Consider the following 17154-nt stretch of genomic DNA (forward strand, 5'->3'; position numbering starts at 1 on the left):
AGAGTCAGACGCTGGACCAACTAAGCTACTCAGGCACCTCAAGAAAAATACCTTTCTAAATAAAAAAGTCAAAAAAATAAAAAAATAAAAAAAAAAATAAAATAAAATAAAAATAAATAAAAATAAAAAAGTCCTGCAATGGTAAACTGAAATATAATGTTTTAAATAAAACATGAAAAGCACCCACATTACTAACAATGATAGAGGAAACATTAATCACAAAAAGTAGATTATCTGATTATCAAGGAACTTACTAGAGTCATACATAAAAGGTTATACACACACACACACACACACACACATCATACACTATTAAAATAAAATTATATACATATAACATATACCACACACCATTAAAACGTATGTCCGAAACAGTAAAAAAAAAAAAAAAAAGTTTCATCGAGCTGCAATGTTGTATTTCGAACACTTGAAATAAATGAATCATCCACCAGAGCTTCACTCATGTTTTAAAAGTAACTTACTGATTATATGTTGATGCTGTAATGAAAATTAGTATCAGACAAGTCTTCCATCTCAAGGAGTTTCCCAAAAACATAAGACAACTTTCAAAGTATGACCTAATCCTCTTTCTTCCTGACTCAGTCATCTCTACCAATCCACATTGCTTCCTTTAATACTTGGTCTAAAATCAGCCTATTCTGAACCTGTCTTTGACTTTATTATACTATTTTTTCTAAGGTGTCCCAAACACATCCATGATCAACTTCTACTACAATGAATAATTTTGTCTCAAATTTATACCTTAAAATAATGTAACTGATTTAATTTAGTGTTTCACTTCTCAACTAGACTGGAAGTTTACAGTGGACTATCACCCTGTCTATCATTTATGATGTATCCTCCTACTCTGCGCTTATTACTTAAATAATGCCTTTAACAAAGTAAGCGTTCAATAAACTTTTCAATCTACCATAGGAAAGAAATTCACAGATGATGAACTAAATTACCTACTTTACAAGTTTGTTTTATCTAAATATTTATATTAAGTATCTACAGACAAAACTTGAAACTGATTCTTTCTGAATGCAGACAAAAACCAAATATTTGGTACTTCCAAGAAATGAGTGGCAGCGTGTCCTCAAGCATTAATGTTTGCTGCCAAAAGGGAAATGAAAAGACAACTGAAATTCAAGTTCACACAACAAATAGATTTTTCATGGTAGAAGCTGCCTTGTCCATTCAGTTCAGATTCACCTCACCATTTAATTTCTTCTAAGACCCAGACAATAGGACTCTAAGCTACAAGAACTTGCCGGACGTGGAATTCAGAATTGTTTTTGGAAGGTAAGACTCAACTAGCTTATTTCACTGGGAGAAGTAACACTGTCCCTGGCTTTTCTATCCATGACAATACCTGACACCATAATATTCTAAGTAGCACTGAATTCCATCATTACTTTTGCAGCTGCATCGTCACTGGAGGAAAAGTGTTTCTTGCCAACAGTCAATAACATCAACACACATGAGCTCTGGTCTTATCTCCTTCCAGTATAACTACACAGCCTGTCAGCCTCTACCAAGTGTCATTTTAGGGGAAATGAAAGCCAAAACAAGACAGGGCAGATCTCAGGCCTCAAAAGATCCCAAGCAACTAAAAGTAAGTTCTAAGTTTGTCTAGTAGTAAACAGCTAATTGGGAGAAAGCAAAATGATGTCACAGGTTAAAAAGAGAACTCATCCATCTATACTATGACTTAAAGAAACCTCTAAAAGAAAAAAAAAGCAAGTAGGGAATGACAAAAACAAAAGAAAAAATGCACATGTTATAAAGCTCAAATCCAACAACATCTTAGATCAACCTCACCAAGTTTGGTTTTAACGTTATGTCTTCAGCTACAGGAATAGTGATATTGAAACTACTTTGGTATTTGTTGTGAAGCTGTAGTCAAGGGTGCTGCTATCATAACACAAAATGTCCCCTCTCAGATCTTGTGGCAGAAGTTTCTCGTCATCCCTGAGTAATCACTATACACTTCCTCCTTCCTGCTAGCTACAAGTATGTAAACCATTTCTTGCCCTAACTATTGGGAAGCCCACAGTAAATTTCTTACTCATTCACAAAATTCTAAGTTCCTATGGTTATCATATTGCTACATACTCTTTTCTAAGATCTTAACTTTTCTTTTTATGTTATTATCTTTCTGCAATGTTATTATGTTCAGCTTCAAATACTTTTTGGAAAGAGGCAAATGAAACAAATAAAATGGGATAAACCTGATTCTTTTTGTTGAGAATCAGTGAGCTAAAATCTATCAACTCTTTCTTTTTTTATTTCATGATTATATTGATCAGAGAAAGGCAAAAACATACTGATTCTTTTTTTAATCTATAAAATAACACTTTCCGCTCTGTTAGTACCTGCCAAATTTCTCTGCTGAGTAGGGGAAGGAAGAGAGATAAAAGGGAAGGGAAGGGAAGAGAAGGGAGGGGAGGGGTGGGAAAGAGAAGATGAGGAGAGAAGAAGAGAGGAGAGGAGAGGAGAGGAGAGGAGAGGAGAGGAGAGGAGAGGAGAGGAGAGGAGAGGAGAGGAGAAAGAGAGAGAAGAGAAGAGGAGAAGAGAAGAGAAGAGAAGAGAAGAGAAGAGAAGAGAAGAGAAGAGAAGAGAAGAGAAGAGGGCAACTACACTGCCACACGCTGCACATCAATGGCTCTTCTCCATCCATTGAACACTTTGTATTTTGGAGGGTATTTATGACGTCATAACTAAAATAAGTATATATTGTAAATGGTAGCATAATAAAATGATTAGCAGAGAATTCTGACTTGCTCAACTAATACAATTAAGGCACAATTTTTTATTTTAAGTACCTTCTGCGTATAACTAAGGATATTATGTTTATACACATAATTATATTATCTGTATAGCATTTGAACTTTCCAACAGACAACATCTTAACTAATCACATTTCTGTTTTGGCCATCTATTGCTGCCTAATAAACTACCCTAAAATTAGTGGTGCAAACACAACTTATTTTTTATGATACTGTGCATTGAAAGGGCAGTTCTTATGTTTCACACATTGTCAGCTGAGAAGTAGGAATGGCTAGAAAGGTTGAAATGACCTCACTCACATGGTTGGCAAGTTGGCACTGGTGCTGGCTACTGCAGAGGAGCACAGCTAGGACTGTTGACTGTAGTCTTCATTCTCTTCCAGATGGCTTTTCCACATGGCTGGGTTGGTTTCCCTCCTACCATGATGGTCTCAGGGTAATCAAAGTTTTTATATGCCAGCTGGCTACTGAGAGCACAAGAAAGAAAACTCCCATGCCTTATTAAGGCTTAGACCTGGAACTGGCACTCTTCTACGTTTATGTATGCTATATTCTATCAGTTAAAGTAAGCCATGGGCCCAGCCCAGAGTTTTTAAATTATATATTTAAATAAGTGTATAAGTTTAATTTATAGACTTAAATATATTTAAGTATATATACATATATTTGTATATATAGTGTGTATATATATATATATATATTCTGTATACATATATAGAGAGAGAATATATATACACACATACATGTTTATATGTATTCTGTGCTTAACTGGAGGCCACAGAACAATCTACGACAAAAGCTAAAAAACTGCATATTATCTATGCTACCAAATGCCAATTAATACAAGTACATTAGTGCATGAGTATAAATGTTATAGAAACTTGTATCATAGGTCAATTCCATCCTTTGTCCTCAAGAGATTATTAATCAGGAACATTAGTTCTTGAAACAAACAGTAACTGCAAATAAAATGCAGCAATACACAGTAATTTTGTAATGATCAGCCAGTTACATAATTAAGTGTTTTTAAGAAGGTAAAACTTAGTACATTGAAATATGAAACAAAACAATGCTCTCAAGATGTTATTTTGCATCTATACAAATATACTAGTCATTTATAATCCATTTAGCACTTTAGTACTTTACCGGAGCTTCTGCTTACAAAGCATTTACCAAAGTGTCTGACACACAGTTAGTGCTCAATAAATTTCATCTGCCACTGTTATTATCTCCTTCCATTAATAAAACACAATATTAAGCAAATTGACAAAATTAGAAAAAAATTATATGAGGGAAAATCTGTTCATTCAAATATACCCACATTTCTATTTATTTATTTGTTATTATAGACTATATTACATACTGTATAAAGGATAAATCACAAAAAAGTAATTGCTCTCTACCAGCTCCTCAACTTAAAAAATGTTCGAAGTTTACAAGACAGTGAAGGAGTATCTTCTAAATGCAAACATTGCTAATACATTCTATTATCTTCAGAACTAACAGGTTTACCTATCTCTTATTATACTTGATATCAAAATGTACTTATTGTTTATTTAACACGTCACTCTAAGGCCAACATTGCCAATGTCTCTGTGGTCCAGAATCTAGACCAATGAATCCATGGTCAAAAAATACGTGCTTACAAAATGCTCCGCACTATCTGGGTTTTGTGAAAAAATTCCCTCCAGTTTAGTCTATGCTTACAAAATGTGGTACATGGATCACACCTGAGTCCAACTGGCTGCATTCTGTATATTTTTTCACCCCACTTCCCCCATTCAATACCTATTGAGTCATGAGAAATTGACCTCTGCATTTGAACACTTCAGTGTGCCAGGTTGTCTCTCAGGTATGAGTAACAATGTATTTAACTTCCTAGAATACAAAGCATATGTGGGACTGCATGAAAGTTCACTCTTAGCATATCCATGACTAGAATCTGAGCTGCTATCTTGCCCAGACCTCTCAGGATTAGCACAAATGCGTTGCCAAAACTGACTTTTCTCAACACGAGTCATCATTTCTCTAACTACAACAACAACAAAAAAAAAAACTACATTCACTTCCTCTCACCACATCACTGTTTGTAAGAGAACAGCATAAATTTAGAGGAAGAATATGTCTTTGAATATGACAAATTCTGACTAATTGTGAAAGGCAGAGAAGGGGGAATACAGAAAGTCTGAGGCAATGCAGTAGTTAAGTGCTCACGCTCAGGAGTCAATACCGTCTTAGATTCAGGATGGAATGGACCTTCATTTTTTAATTTCCACACACCTTGGCTATTCCAATTTTATTTCAACATTATTATTTGTGTCAGACACTTTGCTAAATGCTTTGTAAGCAATATATGTATAGATGCAAATAATATCTTGTGAATCCTGGCTCTAACTACTTAGCTGTGTGACTTCCAGCAAGTTTATTTGACCTCTCTAAACTCCTGTTAGAATTCTGGCACATGAGAATGAAAATTCTGATGGTGGTGTACACTGATAACCCGCAAATCCCTTTTCAACCTTGACTCCTCCCCACGTCAATTAGGCCTTCTCATGCATCAGATGCATTTAACCATCCCAACATTGCAATATGGTAGGAATGATTAGCGCCTTCTAACGGGCAAGAGAACTGGCCAGCAAGAAGTGAAATTACTTACACAAGGTCATAAAACTAGTATATAGCTTCCATGTCTACGTGACTCAACGTCCACTCCTGTGTTTTCATTTTAACAGGGAGCCTTCAGGATCCCCCGAGGTAACAACTGGAAATGTGTTATTCCTGAATACTTTCTCTTTCCAACCCCTAAATTCCATTCTGACTCCAACATAGCTATCTCTGGCTAAAGAAGCAGTAACTTTTTTCGAGCATGTTTTTTTTTTTTCTTTTTTTTTTTTTTTTACAAAGAATAACGTCGAAATAAAACTGGAATAGCCAAGGTGTATGGAAATTAAAAAAGGAAGGTCCTCCCCATCCTGAATCTCACTGCTAAGACGGTATTGTCAGCAATTCGTTGCATATCTTTCAGACTTTTTTCCATACATTTATGATCTCACACACACACACACACACACACACTCACACACATACATCACAAAAACAGTTAAAGGTATTTTTTGTTTTTATTTTAGAAAAATAAAATCATACTTAGTGTTCTGCCACCTGTTCTTCTCGATTAATGTATCTGAGATATATTTTTATGTTAATATATACAGATTTTCCAATTTTTCTATTATCTACATAGTATCCCATTCTATACATTTTTTTCATTACATCAACTGAAATACATTTAGATTGAATATAATTTTCACTATTATGAACCACTACTGCAGTGTCCAATTTTGCATTTACCTATTTTTGCCCACCGGTGCTAGTATTTCAGTGGAACACAATTCTAAAAAGTAGAATCACTGATAGAAACCTTCTAAACTTTTACAGATCCTGCCAAGTTTCTGTGCAAAATTAATGAACCAATTTATAAGTTACCAATTCTTATGAAGGGCTGTTTTATCACAAGTTAACTTTTAATTCAGATTTTAAGGAATAAGAAAACTTTTCGGGACACCTGGGTGGCTCAGATGCTCAGTGGTTGAGCATCTGCCTTTGGCTCAGGGCGTGATCCCGAAGTCTCAGGATCGAGTCCCACATCAGGCTCCCTGCAGGGAGCCTGCTTCTCCCTCTGCCTGTGTCTCTGCCTCTCTCTCTGTGTCTCTCATGAATAAATAAATAAAATCTTAAGGAAAAAAAAAAGAAAACTTTTCAAATAATACAACTGTATATATTATCTAAATTTAATCAAATGACTTCTCTTTAATTTCCTATAATTATACCTAAGAAATATTTTTTCCTAAGTAATTGATTATTGTGCTCAGGTCAAACAATTATATGACTTTTTCAATTTGGGGACAAATATGTTAAAAAGAGAGTCGGAAATATTTACAACTGATCTATAAGAGTGGGAAAGAAACTTAGCAAACCTAAGTCATGACTTCTGAAAGAGAGAAAATACATGATAGTAGTTAATAACTTAGATTCTAAATCTGTGGAAGGAGCCATGATGTCCTTTGACAGATGAATGGATAAAGATGTGGTCTATATATACAATGCACTACTACTCAGCCGTCAGAAAGGATGAATACCCACCATTTACGTTTACATAGATGGAACTGAAGGGTATTATGCTGAGTGAAATAAGTCAGTTGGAGAAAGACAATTATCATATGGTCTCACTCATGTGTGAAATATAAGAAATAGTGAAAGGGACTAAAAAGGAAAGGAGGGAAACTGAATGGGGAAAAATTAGAGGAGGACAAACCATGAGAGACTCCTAACTCTGGGAAACAAACAGAGGGTTGCAGAAGAGGAGGAGAGTGGGGGGATGGGGTGAGTGGGTGACAGGCACTAAGGAGGGCACCTGATGGGATGAGTACTGGGTGTTATCGTATATGTTGGCAAACTGAATTTAAATAATATGTTTTTTAAAATAACTCAGGTTCTAGAGTCACACCAATTCTACCATTCATCTCAACAAGAAATTGTTGATAAAGAAGATGTGGTCTATGTATACAATGGAGTATTACTCAGCCATTAGAAACGACAAATACCCACCATTTGCTTGAACGTGGATAGAACTGGAGGGTACTATGCTGAATAAAGTAAGTCAATCAGAGAAGGACAAACATTATATGGTCTCATTCATTTGGGGAATATAAAAAATAGTAAGGGAATATAGGGGAAAGGAGAAAATGAGTGGGAAATATCAGTGAGGGTGACAGAACATGAGAGACACCTAACTCTGGGAAATGAACAAGGGGTGGTGGAAAGGGAGGTGGGCAGGAGGTTGGGGTGACTGGGAGACAGGCACTGAGGGGGGCACTTGGCGGGATGAGCACTGGGTGTTATGCTATATGTTGGCAAATCAAACTCCAAAAAAAAAACCAAAAAAATAAAAAAGAAAAGAATTTGTTGAGCATCGGGATGTCTGGGTGGCTCAGCGGTTGAGCATCTGCTTTCAGCAAAGGGCATGATCCTGGAGTCCCGGAATCGAGTCCCATATCGGGCTCCTTGTATGGAGCCTGCTTCTCTTATCTCTGCCTCTCTCTCTGCCTCTCTCTGTGTCTCTCATGAATGAGTAAATAAAATCTTTAAAAAAATAATAATAATTTGTTGAGTATCTACTATGTGCTAGACTCTGTTCTGGTATCAAATACACTGGTAAACAAGACAGAGAAGACCCCTCAGCTCTCATGCAATTTATGTTAGGGTGATGGAAATAAAAATAATATTAATTAACAGAATAATTTCAAAAAGTAGTAACCAAATAGACTATCCTGGCAGATTTCTGGGGAGGAAGGCCAGGGTTCCTGTAGACTTGATGGCCAGACTAAGGGTCTCAGAGGAGGGGACACATGGGATGACACCTAAGTAATAAGAATGAGCTAGCCAGGAGCATTTCTGGGGCAGAGAAAGAACAAAATTCATAATGTGGAAACAAAGTTGGCCTGTTCAGGGAATGGAAAGACCAGTGGGCTAAACTGTGGCACAAGCTGGAGAGGATGGGCAAGGCAATCAGGAAGGGCTCTTAGGCCATCAGGAGACATGTGTTTTCCATTCTAAGCCATTAGAACTGTCATAAGCACAAGAGTGGCATACTCTATACTTTCAAAGACGATTCTGCTCACCACATCTTAACTCTATGTCCTTGGATAAGCTACATTACCTTTCGCAGCTTCCATTTCCTCATTTGTAAAGTTAAGATAATTGTAGTATGTATTACATGTATTAATATGAGGATTAAATGAGGTAATAAATGGAAAGCATCTTGCACACTGCCTAGCACATAATAACTGTTCACTAAATGTTTTCAACTAAATCATTTTACATCATTAAGATCATATTGAATAGATGTGAGCATAATTCACTATCCCCAATTATGTAGCATAGTAACTAAAAATATTCTTTAAAATTACTCTTGATTCAGATTCTCTAATATTGAGAGGCCAGATTTGTCCGTATTGAATCAACATGGCACTTTTCTTATCTGATCCTATAACACAACCCTGAGCTATTTCAATGTATGTGCACACTCCTCACTGTCACACACACTAAATTAGTCATGTTTGTATTGTCTCCAGAGCCCATAATGCTCAATATATCATATATAAGGTAGGCAAGCAGGTAGGTAGGTGGGTAGGTGGATGAATGGGTGAACAGATACACAGAAGATAAAAATCATGGTGGCAAGAGAAGAGAAGAGAAGAGGAGAGAAGAGAAGAGGAGAGGAGAGGAGAGGAGAGGAGAGGAGAGGAGAAGAGAAGAGAAGAGAAGAGAAGAGAAGAGAAGAGAAGAGAGAGAAGAGAAGAGAAGAGAAGAGAAGAGAAGAGAAGAGAAGAGAGAAGAGAAGAGAAGAAGAGAGAAGAGGAGAGGAGAGGAGAGGAGAGGAGAGGAGAGGAGAGGAGAGGAGAGGAGAGGAGAGGAGAGGAGAGGAGAGGAGAGGAGAGGAGAAGAGAGTGGTTCAAACTGAAACACTTAAAAGAGTAGTTTTTATATTACAAGTATACAAAATGACTGATCATTTCTTGCCGAGTGTATTATTCTATTCACGTATTTACATAGTATTGGACTCCATGTTGAAATTCTCTAAGAAGACACTGCTCTATCTTAGGGACTTACTGGCTTCCAATCTTGCTTCATCTCTACTGAAAATATCTAGCAACACTCTGAAAACTTGAAAGAAGTACTTCTCATAACCATACTAAAATTATGAAACCTGCTATGTTTCTCATTTACTCAGATCTCCTTGTAAGTGTGATCTATGACATCAAGAAAGTTTATACGTAGAATTCCAATGTCTAGGCTTTGAAACAAAGATCCACAATAGTTGGGGAAACATTTGTTCAGTGATGTTTGTATCTAAATATGTGACTGTTTCTACACACTTGAGAGCCGGTAATGGATGAAGACACCATATACCCAAATACCCAGGACAGAAAAGTTTGAGAAGTTACTGATGTAATAAAGTTAAATTAGTAAAAGAACAACGAGGAGCAGAAGATAATATCCTTTAATGGAGACTGTGATATACAAAGTACTTTTCCAAGCATTGTCTTATTTTCATCTTAGAACAACTCTCTTAAGAAAGCACATAAGAGTATCAATAAAGGTTCAAAAAAAGAAAGAAAGAAAACATGGCCAGTTATGTCTGCAGTTTACACACATAAAAACTGACACCTGAGTAGATGATTTGCCCCAAGTCTCTAAATCAGTTTAAGTAGCACAGCTGTAATCTACCTAGACCTTCTTAGTGTACTTTCGGCCACCTCACACTAATTCAGCATGCCACAAATAGTGCAATTCGTTACAACTGAATGTATCTCTATTTCAAAAGAAAAAGAGTGAACCGTACAGAAATTGTAAGTAGCCTTAACAATATTTCTCCTAGAAAATTATAAATTCTGTCAAGCAGCATAATTATCCCTTTAATTAATAATAATAATTCCTCACTAATCATGAAAATGCTACATATTCCCTAGATCCAAACAATAATAATCGTAGTAGAAATAAATAATTACAAGAACGTTCTCTCTTGAATACATACACAACAGACTCTCCCACATTCTCCATATTCACTGACTTCATTCTCACAATAGTCTTATGGGGTAGATATTGTTAGCACCATGCTCATTGTCACCATCACACAAGTGGACAAAACTGAGGCACAAAAAGGTTAAGTATCTTGTCCATGAGCATTTGGCTAATAAATTGGTTCTGTGACTTAACTGCAACATGCTTGTTTTATGCTATGTCTTCAAATGGAAGCCTCTTTATCCCACCTCTCTCCTCTATTAGATTCAACCAATGATAAAGGAAGAATCTCTGATTTAGATTAACATGTTAAACCCTTTCCATGCATTTCCATGCAATACCAGTTTTGGTGACCAATCACTACACTTCACCCTCAAAGTGCTGGAGGATCCATATGTGAAGTGCCTAACAGAGAACCTTGCACAGCATATGCAGGTGACAATCACTGAGAGTCTACTGTGTCTGGCGTTATGCTAAGTGCTTTTCCCTACATATACACTCTATAAATGTTAACAACATTCTTTCTTTTTCCTAATGAATAGACTTCATTAGGAAGATCTGTTTCTTTGAAAATTAAACTGGGCAATGAACAAAATTTCTTTTCATGGAGACAAAGAGTGTTATATCACTGGGTATAGAAAGCTATTCTATGTGGGGTATAAGAGACTACTATTGCTCTGACTCTTGATGACACCCAGATGTACACAAGAAAGTACGGAAGGAAACTATCAATGAGAACACTGAGGTCATCTACAGAGGTACTTCCTCTCCAGAAAAGTAAAACTTTAAAGCACAAGCAAATTAGAAGGATTTATATTTTTCTCCCAAATTAATTCTGACAAGTATAAATAAGTTCTCTCCCTGAATCCTTTTAAATGTTATGTTTCCTTAACTAGAGTTCAAATAAAAAATTGAAACAAATAGAACACTAAATATATATTACGTTTTAACATTTTCAGAGAAAAAATTCATTTATTAAAAAAAGCTGCATTCAAGCATAACTTTTCAGAAATCCACATATTATGCAAAACAAAGTACACCAGCTTCCTGCACCAAAATGACAGTTTGGAGAAATATGATTTCAAAAAAATGCTAACCCATCCATTCTTTCAGCAAGAACTGAGCAAAAACTATGTTTTCATACTTTGTATTAAATAAAGTAAATTAAATAGATAAATAAGTAAAGTAGATATAAGAATGAAAAGGAAAATCTCCCTTCCCACTTTGGAACTCAGTCTACTACACAAAGGTGATCCCATGGAAAGCAGCCATTCTTTAAAATATGTCAGTGACTACCTCTAACCTGACCCATTATTTCAGATGACATTAAAATGGCCATATGAAATATCATAAGATTATATATATTTTCATTTATATGTATTTATGTACATAAAATATATGTACAATATATTTAAATATATAATATATATTATTTATATATATTTACAAGTTTGTATATAATATTTTATATATACATATAAAATAAAAAATAGTAAGCAAGTTCCTTTACAAAGGCAAATATATTCAGCATCAGTAGATCTCAGAGTAAGACTGGAGATGGGGGATGTCGGCTGAATCTAGTAAATTATCCAGAGATCCATATCTTTCTCCTCCCTAATGTTCTGCAGACTCCTAGTTGATTAACGTATTACATTTAAACAAGAAAGATGTAGAAGTACTTATAGAAACAGAGGGGGAAACATGGGAAGTAGTAAATATACAACTAAGGCAGAGATCTGGGTTTCATTGTACATCCCACAGCCAACAAGAATGATACATATTTTCAGATTATCTGCTCTTTTATATCACTCATACCTCCTTTCCCCTCTATTAGCAAACAGAGCTGAATTGTCTGTGCATTTGTTTGATTCCACTGGGAGGCCTGAATCACTACTTGGAAATATCCATCATCCCTTCAAGATTAGTCCCTACTAAAAGCCTACAGTGAAATGATAATGCACTAACCTGTCTCCAGTTAATGGCAAAATAATGGTTGCTTGAGAAGAAAACACAATGAAAGATAATCTCATTTGAGGGCTGCAAAATAAGAAAAGAGGCAGTTAAAATACAATATAAGAGACTTGTATCTTGTAGCTATGGAGTCTCAGTTAAAATCAGACTCTGGAAAAAAAAAAAAAAATCAGACTCTGATGGTCCAGACTTCTTTTCAGTGGAACTCCCTAAGTATATATACTAATTCAGCTTAACCTTACCACGTAAGCCGTTTTGGATTGAGTCAGTGCTTCTCAGCACTCAAACAATGCTCCATGAACCATAGGGCCATTTGGGGAAGAGACTACAACTAGAAAGATGAATTGTAGGCCAATGTAAAATCCTTTTGTAGAAAATACTTCTTCTCTTGGTATTCTATCTCACCTCCTTAAAGGAGGCCAGACCCTTCTTAGAGAGTGTCACTAACAATATTTAGCGCTGGAGAGCAGTCAGTTTGATTTAATTACCATAATTTGATTTAATTATCATAATTGATATGAGTTCAGAAAAAAGTGATCTGGAGGTAAAAATACATAGAGAGAGTATCATGGACAATCTGAAAGACACTAACAAATCAGTTTTGATTAGGCTGTCCAAGTCTCAAACATCCCACTTCCAACTGGCAACACCTGCCCCAGTTAGCCACCTCTTTTAAGCTTTAGGCGTTGATCTCACAGAATGGTTCTTGTCTCCAAGACACTCTACACAACTGTTACTAAGATCTGAAAGTAAAGATAGGAAACTAATATCTATAAACTGAAGATCAGGATGATCTCAAAGTCCTATTCATATTGGAAGACATTCTCTTCAGTAGTCAACTTTGATTCACTTTCTACAATGTATTATGAGTCAATAACTAAGCAACTAAATTTGAGCCAGAGAACTATGTATTATAGAATTCCAGCTTGCAAGCCAGATCTAATAAATAAAAACCCCACCTCTTCAAAATGTTGTATTGAAATGATCCATTGCTTTCAATCAAAATCTATGTGATACTCTCTGTACACTCTCAGATCAAATCAGAACATTTATAAAAAGCTATCTCTACTGCCTTTAACATTTAAAAATATGGGGCCTTATTTATTTTTCTTTCCTAGACAGTTTTACTTCAGACCCTGTCCAGAAATGAGAGTGTTATACTTGGCTTCTTAAGCAGGAGACTGATGATTGAACATGGACAAGCATACATTTTTATAGGGATAAGTTTACTGCTGCCAATAACTGAAAGCAAGGATTGCCTAGGCCTCTACAGATTGTTTGAAGTTACTTGCAACATGACTTTCAAAATGTTTTGATCATCCAAGCCTGTTTTACAGAAAACATTTGGGCTAACAAGACTGAAAGAAGCAATATTTAATGATACAGCTCCTTTTTGTGTCCTTTCCATTATCTTGATAAACTTGCATTTGCTCATTGCATTTTTTTCTTTAAAGAGAGAGAGAGAGAAAGAGAGAAAGAGAGAGAGAGAGAGAGAGAGAGAAAGGCTCAAAAGTCTGGTGTCCTGGGGTTATTTTTAAATAGAGATGCCACTAATTCCTAGTTACCTCCAAATAAGCAAGTAAGCTGGATTTCGTAGCAGTTATGCTTTTTATAGGAGGAAAAAAACCAGTCTTTCCTAGTAAGGCTTATTGCATATATAGAACAGTTAAATTTTAAATCAGCCACACACCCACACATTGGGTAAACACAAGTCTTTCTTTAAACACACACAGTGCCTTTTCTGGTAGTGGGTTATTAACACATGTTCATTTGAAGTTTACCGACACTTTTCTTTTTTAATGATGACCTCTACAATGCTACGAATTATGTGGAAAGAAAAATATATCATGGACACTATTAGCATAAAATTTGTTTAATGTGATAAATTATGAGAAAGCGTAACTGAAATTCAAAACAGATGAAAATTCAGAAAGGAAAAGACATTTGTAATAGTATTTGAAGATGCTTCCCCAGAGCCTGAGCCAAGTTTCTGGGATCCAGATAAAATAAGCCCTGAACAACTGAAGGGCTGTCCTAATAACTACATGTGTGTTATAGTGATCTTGAGGCACTTAAAAAAAAAAAAAGAAAAAAGAAAAATCAACATTTCTGGAGAAGCTTTCCCTACAAAAGGTCTCAAAAAAGGGATACCTTACACTTCAGTCTACTTCCCTCCACCTCAAATTCCCCTGCAGAGTAAAGTGGGAGAAATACCTCACGAATCTCTCTGTAAGTTGCTGGACAAAATTGTAAATTTCAATCCAATTATTTGCCACACTCCCAGACCTGTAAAATGAAATTGAACTGATGAGAAGCAAACAAACAACACAAAACATTTACGTGGGGGTAACCCGGCCTCTACTTCCAGCAGAGTAACAGTATAGACGGTTGAAACTGAGGCACTCAAAGAATCCAGGGAGCCAACCGCCCCCCCCCTCCCCACCTCCTCGGGGCCACCTGACCAATCCTTTGGAGTAGGTTCCCGGCTCTTCAAAACAAACACAACTTTCCTTCGCAGGACATGCAAACCACCCCGAGTATATGCGGACGCTAGGGTTTTCCTGGCTACGAGGAAAGCGCCCTGATCAGGGTCGGACCCGGCGACCTTTGGCCAGCTGGGGCGCGAGCCGGGCCCGGCCGGGGTCTGGAGCTGCAGACCGCTGCCCCAGGCGGAGACCCCGGGACTGGCAAACGGTGACTGCCCCAACCTCCCCGGAGGGCCCAGCGCTCACGGCCCAGCGGGCGCACGCGAGGAAGCGCTCGCGCGTGGGTCGGGGAGGGCAGGGAGCAGCCGCGGTCGCTTCCAGGCGCCGCTCCCCGGGGCGCGGGCGTCTCCGTCTCCCCGGCGCCGGCGCATCCAGGGCCGCCGCGCGCAAGCCCCTGGGCCTCCCCCGGGCACTCACTTGTCCAGGACGAAGTAGAGGTCAAAGGCTCCTCTGCAGGAGGGCTGCTCCTGGGCGCTCACCGGCCCCCCGGGGGCGCGCAGCAGCGGCAGCAGCAGCAGCGGCAGCAGCGGCGGCCACAGCCCGGGCACCGGCCGGCTCCCGGGGCTGCGGGCCAGAGTCCGCCCCGCCAGCATCCTCCCTGCCTCCCGCTCGCAGCCCCCTCGGCCGACCCGGCGGGGCACCGAGGTGGCAGGGGTTCCCGGGGCCGCGCCCGGGGCCGCGGGAGCCACCGACGGCTGCAGGGAGGGTGAAAGGAAGGAGAGGAGGTCCTGAGAAGACAAAGAGCGCCGCCGCCGCCGCCGGACTCCGGACGAATCCCAGGGGCAGAGCGCGCCCCCCCCCGCCCCCGGCTCCGCGGAGTCCCTGCCCACCGCGAGGGCCCAGGCGACAGGCGACAGGCTCGGGAGGTGCGCCCTGGCCCTCTGGCCGCGCCTCTGGTCTGCGCCGGGGTCGCGGGGCAGGGGCGCTCCCCGCCGGCTGGCCCCACCCCCGCGCGCCCCACTTTCCCCCCGGAGCCGCCCTGGGCTGGAGGCCGGGGGAGCCGCAGCGCGACCAGGCCGGGCCGGGGCCCCTCCAGGCAGGCGCCCGGGCGCGTCCGAGGGCGGGCGGGGCCCGAGCCGAGGCCGCGCACGCACACTTGTGGGTCCGGGGCTAGAGCTTGCCAGGCCCCACGGAGGGCAGAAGGAGTCCAGGACCGAAAGCCCCTCCCAGGGCCCGCGGGCCCGGCCGCGCTCCGCCGGGGACAGACCGAGCCTCCCCACTCCGCCCCGCCCTCCCCGCCCTCCCCGCCGCAGGCTCTCCGGGCTGCACCGGCCGCAGGGCCACCCAAAGCAGCCAACTTCCTCTGTTTATGAATCCGCTTTGCAGCTGCATCTCAAAGAGCCAAAACTGGCCCGGGCGGAGCCGGGGGTGGGGGAGGGCGAGGGCGAGGGCGAGGGGGAGGGGGATGGCCCGAGGCCTGGCCCTTGGCAAGACTCTTTACGAGTGGAAAGTTGTGCCTCAAGATACTCCATCCAACTGGCATTTCTCCCAAATTCCAGATAATTAAAAATTTCATCTTGCAGCAACTCGGGCCCTCCTTGCCAAACTTGTGCTGGAGCTGAAGTTCCAGCGCGCTCGCATTCTCTGCTTACTCATTTTGCGTCTGCATCCTCTCTCCTGCCCATCGCCTCCACACGTGCCTTCTGCCTTCCCCTGGTGGAAACCGGCTTTTAGAACTTGCAGCCTCACTGACGGGAATATGAGGTGTCCTTCCTCTTTGATGTTTTATCTGAGTTGATGCTTTATAATAAAAGGTTCATATAGTACTGAAATCACGTATTGCCCTTTCAGCATCTCTTCTGTTTGTTGTCATGTGTATTTAAATTTTCATTTACATTATCTTTGACATACTACCAAATTTGTAAGCTGGTTGCGAATAGAAACCAGTCACTTAAAAAAAAAAAAAAAAGAAAGAAAGAAAAGAAACCAGTCACTTTAACAAAGATTTACTGGGTATCAATTACCTATTAGGCCCTGTTCTAGGACTCACAGTTAATGCACAGAACAACATGACAAGCCCCTGCTTACATGAAGCTTGCAGTCTGGTTGAGGAGGAAAAACAGCAAAAATAAAGAAGTAAATGCCCATATTAGCAAATGGTTTGCAGAGAGTTAAAATATAGTAATATGATAGAAAATGACTGACTAGGTGACTCAAAAGGCAACCAGCTATTCCAAGAACCAAAAGAGAAGACATTCCTACTTTTTACAACTCACCATAGGGATTGGCTTAGCCGATGAAGAAACACAGAAAGAAAAGCAGAATGACTAGAGCTTTGTGGGTAAGATGAAGTAAGAAAGGAAGGCAGGGACCAGATCATAGTG

General features: G+C 39.5%; 1 protein-coding gene across 4 annotated transcripts in view; it reads right to left on the reverse strand.

The window, feature by feature from the left end:
- Nucleotides 1–16459, reverse strand: part of ANTXR2 (ANTXR cell adhesion molecule 2) — a 156780-nt gene extending 140321 nt beyond the window's left edge. Inside the window, exons 1-3 of one of the 4 annotated variants that reach the window (XM_072810653.1) lie at nucleotides 16423–16459; nucleotides 14559–14630; nucleotides 12339–12410 (exon numbers count right to left, since the gene is read on the reverse strand). In XM_072810653.1, coding sequence (XP_072666754.1) covers nucleotides 12339–12410; nucleotides 14559–14630; nucleotides 16423–16439 — 161 coding nt within the window. In that variant the 5' untranslated portion in view covers nucleotides 16440–16459. Of the gene's footprint in view, nucleotides 1–12338; nucleotides 12411–14558; nucleotides 14631–14853; nucleotides 14921–14949; nucleotides 15054–15247; nucleotides 15805–16422 lie in introns of those variants that run through there. The other 3 variants (XM_072810654.1, XM_072810656.1, XM_072810655.1) reach the window with 3 other exon arrangements.
- Nucleotides 16460–17154: the final 695 nt, after the last annotated feature.

Source organism: Canis lupus, chromosome 33 (genome assembly GCF_048164855.1).
Source record: "Canis lupus baileyi chromosome 33, mCanLup2.hap1, whole genome shotgun sequence".
NCBI classification, from domain to species: Eukaryota; Metazoa; Chordata; class Mammalia; order Carnivora; family Canidae; genus Canis; species Canis lupus.